We start from the raw sequence: 5,296 nt of genomic DNA on the forward strand, positions 1-5,296 counted from the left end.
ACTGGACATCTCTTTCTATATACAACTAGCACCAGTCTTGACTACGGGTGTGTTTGGCGTACCGTTTGAAATGGCGTTTGAAACGCCGTTTTGGTTCAAAACGGCGTTTTCATGTTTGGTTGGCCAGATCAAAGCGACGTTTTAAACGGCAAACAGAGGTATTGTGTGTTTGGTTGCAAATGCCCCAAAATGGAGTTTTAGTGGTAAAATGACCAAAAAGGGCATTGTTTGGTTGGCCTCAATGTAACTCAACTACTCTCTCATTAGGCCCAATATTAAAAGGTCATTAGGATCTCATTCAAACACAATTAAAATTAAACATCATTGCCATAAATAGTTATACTATTGTTCAAAAAAAAAATTTAAAAAGTGGCACAATGAGTAATTTAAATATGACATAATTCATCACGAATGTGGTCCCGAACCAAACCCATGAAAGCATCATCATGTGCATAGTCAAATGTGTCATTTTGATCCATAGCATGATCATAACCCAAACGAACATCAACAATAGGCATATATGTATCATCATGGTCAGCTTTATCGAACTCCTCATCACGACTTGCATGCTTTCTGATGTAGTTGTGCAGTGACATTGATGCTACAATTAGTTGTATCTGGGTCTTTAAATCGAATTTAGGCATTCGGGATAACAAGGCCCATCTATTTTTTCATACACCAAATGTGCGCTCTATAATGTTCCTAAGAGAGGCGTGTGCTTGATTAAATTTCTCATTTGAACCACTTATTGGTTGAGTACCATGTCGAAAAGCTGGAACATGTGACCTTTCTCCCTTGTACGGGGCCAAGTATCCCTTCATATTGGGGTAGCCAGCATCAACCACATAATATTTATCTACATCAAAATTTGAAAAAAAATTATGTAAGATATTATATATTATAATATATTAAATTTACAGTATTATTTGTATACTTACCTCCCCTTGGGTGAGGAAAATTAAGATCCGGCATACGCAATGCCTCTGAAAAAATCCTTGTGTCATGAGCAGCACCTTCCCATCCTGCCCATGTAAAGGTGAAGCACATGTCAAAGTCACAACATGCCATGACATTTGTTGAGGTGTAACCTTTCCTTCCTCGATATGGAATTTGCTCTGTTTGAGGCACAATCACTGGAATGTGGGTGCCATCAATAGCTCCAATACAATCTTTGAAGTATGGATAAAATTATTCCCTATTTTGGATGTATGCTGGAATAATGTCATTGTAATTAGGCTCTGGCTTAATCATATCAGACGAAAATCGCATTGCACAAGTTAAGATTTTATGAAATTGCCGACTAATTGTCTCTCCAGAATGTTGGAACCGCTCCTGCATATACCTATTAGAAATGCCATGTCCTAATATCATCAGAAACATTGCCATTATCTCCTCAATAGACATTGCTTTCGTTGGTGTTAATCCACATCTTGTTTTGAATAAATTGCACAAATTCCTAAATACATGTTTCTCCATACGAAGTTGCTCATAGCATCGATTTGGTGACCATCTAATAGGTCCATGATAAATTTATACCCAGTGTATTTACTTGTTCGGCATGGTGTCTTGCAAAAATACACAGAATAATACCTAATTGCATCTTGCACACCTTCAACAACCATAGCCATCAAATCTTCATCATCATAATCTTCGTTACTGTCAATTGATTCAATTGATGCATCTGACCCATCTCCTCAATCCATATTCCTTGCAAATCAAAAACCAACAACTAGCATATTCAAATCCCGTATGGCACACCAAGGGAAGATGTTACTGGTATGCTCCAGGCCTCTGTAGTGTAAAAACAGTTCAAAATAAATTATCAACGAATGAAAAAGGTATAGCCAAAAAGTTGTTCAACTAACATATAAAAACCAACCAGTTCAAAATAAAAGTAACAACCAACAAGTTGCAATAGCAAAAAAACTATCAGAAGTTCACAACCATCAATCACAAGATAAAAAATAACTTTACTTGTCAACATCCAAGTAACAAAAGTTCACAACCAACAGATAGAAAACTAATCAATGGGCTGGGGATAGTAAACATCGTCATCATCGAATGACGATTGGAATGGGACTCCCAACTCATAATGTAGCCAGCCAATCTTTGTTTTGTCATCTCCCATAGCCACCCACAATGCACGATTCTCTTTCACCTTGAACAATTTGCAAGCGGCATAAAAATTTAGTGACCCCCTCTCATAACCTGGCAACAAGGCTACTTACCTCACGATTTCAGTCATGTCAGCATCAAACTTCTCCATACGGACAGATGTAGTCGTGCTCCTGCTTTCCACTGCAGTCGTGAGACGCTCTAAGTTTTTGGAAATATGATTTGCAACCGATCTTCTTTTTGCAACCCTTTCTTTTACATTAGGCTCTCTCTTCCTTGCTACTACAACTGGTTCCGTGTCATCTTCACCATAAACAGGCTCATTTGAAGATACTGGTGTGCCTACATCTTCATCTCCCTCTTCCTCTATATCAAATAGGGTGGATGGTTTTCTATGTTGTGTATCAACTTGGCTTGCAGAAGGAGAAAATGCAAGTCTTCCAGTTGCAGAAACATCTAAGAACAGCTCCTCAAGATCCCAACACCTTTCCAAGGCTCGACTCCTAAAGCACTCATACTTTTTATTTCTCTACACAAAACAAAAAAAGAAACATTATCATTTTACTGAAATGAAAAAAAAACTTATAATAAAAATAAATTAAGTTTAAGTTTATTGATTACCTTAATTTGAGTATCCCACCAATCGTCTGATGCATCTATGCAATGCTTCGCATGATCAAAACCCAAACCAGTTGCACTGGTCAACAAAGAATGCCACAACTGCCACTCCTTTTTAGTCGAGTCCCAATGATTTTTCATTTGTTCCTTAGTGAATCTCTTGCTCGTCTTCTCATTAAAACCATCAGTTGCTAGCGCCCACCCTTCCTTACTCAAGTGTGAACTAGGTCTAAATCCCCTCCTAACTAAGTCCTTACATATGTCAATCCAAGCATAATGCCTATCAGTGTCCCATTGAGCTTTCTTAATAATCTCTTTCCCATTGAGCTTTTTTTTTTGCATTTCTTGGGGTTTCAAATTCACTTCCTTGTCTTCTTGAGCATGTGTCACAACATAGGGTTTTGTCTTTATTTTCCACACAAAATTCCATTTTGCTAGCAGTCTCATTCATTTTTTATTGAAAAGAAAACTCCAATAAAAAATCATAAACAAACACCCTTATTACCTCTTAGAAGATATTACAATTCTTAAAAAACTATAAAAAAAACAATTACAAAAGGTTTAACAAACTGTGAGTGTTATTATCAAAGCATAGAGGGTGGATATCATTTCTCTTTATATTATCTATTAATTAATAATTTGGTAGGAGTGAGACCAAACGGTAACTCACCTACCAAATAAAAATATACAATTTTAGAAGCATATGCCCCATAAGCACATGGGAGAGGGGTCACATCCGAATGCTCACCACACATACAAATATGGAGAACATAAAATCTCTACTAAAATGTCTAAAACACAAGTATGACAAGGCACCAAAAAATAAATAAATACAATTCTATATCAAAGTAATGATTCATATTTTTTGGTTGCAATGATTCACAAAATTTTTTTAGATCTCTCGTACTTTTTCCAAGATTCATTGAGATATTTGTTTACTATTTTATTGTAAGAAGTCAATAAAGCCAAAGACTTCATAGTACAATAGGTGAATAAAAATCAACAAAGAAAGAAAAGAGATTTTATACAGTTAAGCCCTTATCACCCCTTATTTTTCAAAAAAAACTGTATGGACCAAACTAATTGATGATCCAAACCGTCCATATGGCCATAGCTTAAAAGAGAGAGAGAGAGAGAGAGAGAGAGAGAGAGAGAGAGAGAGAGAGAGAGACCGGTCAAATGGTGGGAACAATAAAGATAAAACAGAGACTAGATAGAGAGAGAGAGAGAAAGACCCATCTCCATATGAGAAAAAAAATAGAGACGGAGAGAAAGACCCATCTCCATATTCAGAAAAATAAAACAGAGACGAAGAGAGAGAGGTGCATACCTTGTATCTTTTGGTGATGATTTGCTTTGCACAGACGGAGAGATGAGGCAAGGAGATGAGAAAAAGGTAAGTTTGTGAGAGGAAAACCTAATTATTCATAGAAGCTAAAAATAGTATAGAGATTTCTCCCCTTTTATTTTCTTTCGTGATTCTAGGAAAATGGGTTTTGGTGAGGGCAAACTAGTAAAAATCCATAGCCCAAAAACTCTGTTCAAAACGGCGTTTTGCAAACGGACCTCCCCCCCTCCGTTTGCAAAACGCCGTTTTGAGGGTTCAAAACGGTGTTTCAAACGACATTTCAAACGGTGGCTGCGCACCCAAACACTCCCAAACGGCCGTTTGGCCCCAAAACGGTGTTTCAAACGCCAAACGGTGTTTTAAACGGTACGCTAAACACGCACTACATGCACGTGACGTGAGGTGACTTATCTCAGTCATCTGGGTAGTGGACCGCGTAACTGATTTGATCTAAGCAAGAAGAATGGGTGTGACGATTTGATCGCGTAACCGAACCGGATCAAATAAAGAACAACTTGTGGATAAGAAAGTATAAAGTTGTTCATCCAGACAGGACCCTTCACTAGTCCTTAGACTTGAGAGATCTTATTGGTCTGCTAGTCCATTCTAGGGTCTTAGTCATTCTTACAGTGATTCTATTTTTAGAGTCACATTCGGATAGAGCTATATCCTAGAGCAAACCCTCGAGACCAATAGTGATACTCAACAAGGGATTCTTCGCCCTAAAATTTAGGGATTGACATCTACAATTTTGGCAGAGCGGTAGGCCTATTAAATAGCCTGGCCAAGCAGTGTAGACACCCCCATTTTGCTACGCTTTAAAAAATGAAAGAATTGTTTGGTCTGTGTCAGTCATTTGGATTAGTTAGACATTTTTGCAATTTAAGGTGAATTTCACCTCACTCTCATTGCACATTCTATCACTAGAGAAACTCAGCCATCGTTGGCCTATAGCATCAATTTTAGTGATCTCACACTTATTGCAATTGGTAATTTTTTTCAATCAGGTACTGCTTTCTACTTTCATTTATTCTCTATAACTATTTAATTTCTTTCTTTATGTTTTATTATAAAAAGGTTTCGGTTTTCCATTATTTTTTTGGTTGTTTCATAGATACTAGTGTTTGCTAGTGTCGTATGCTTTGTTAAAGTTTACCTGATGCTCATATAGTCTGTTGAGTTTTGAGGTTAGGCATAGTTGTCTTTCTTGACTGT

General features: G+C 37.2%; 1 protein-coding gene across 1 annotated transcript; it reads right to left on the minus strand.

The window, feature by feature from the left end:
- Positions 1–386: 386 nt before the first annotated feature.
- On the minus strand, positions 387–3,075 carry LOC143846794 (uncharacterized). The gene is made up of 7 exons (XM_077355357.1): positions 2,737–3,075; positions 2,229–2,644; positions 1,775–1,791; positions 1,610–1,690; positions 939–1,022; positions 761–856; positions 387–601 (listed from the first exon to the last, which is right to left on the minus strand). Exons 1-7 carry the CDS (start codon positions 3,073–3,075, stop codon positions 387–389), a joined length of 1,248 nt encoding a protein of 415 aa, XP_077211472.1.
- Between the last annotated feature and the right edge of the window lie 2,221 nt (positions 3,076–5,296).

Source organism: Tasmannia lanceolata, unplaced genomic scaffold (assembly GCF_043159265.1).
Source record: "Tasmannia lanceolata isolate RefF3 unplaced genomic scaffold, GAP_Taslan_0.1 ptg000015l, whole genome shotgun sequence".
NCBI lineage: Eukaryota > Viridiplantae > Streptophyta > Magnoliopsida > Canellales > Winteraceae > Tasmannia > Tasmannia lanceolata.

Coding starts and splice junctions, on each gene's coding strand:
- LOC143846794 (XM_077355357.1), bottom strand. CDS start 3,075: ATGCAAAAAAAAAAGCTCAATGGGAAAGAGATTATTAAGAAAGCTCAA. Junction 2,645..2,736: donor GGTGGGATACTCAAATTAAG/GTAATCAATAAA, acceptor TGTTTTGTGTAG/AGAAATAAAAAGTATGAGTG. Junction 857..938: donor TTTTCCTCACCCAAGGGGAG/GTAAGTATACAA, acceptor ATTTTGATGTAG/ATAAATATTATGTGGTTGAT.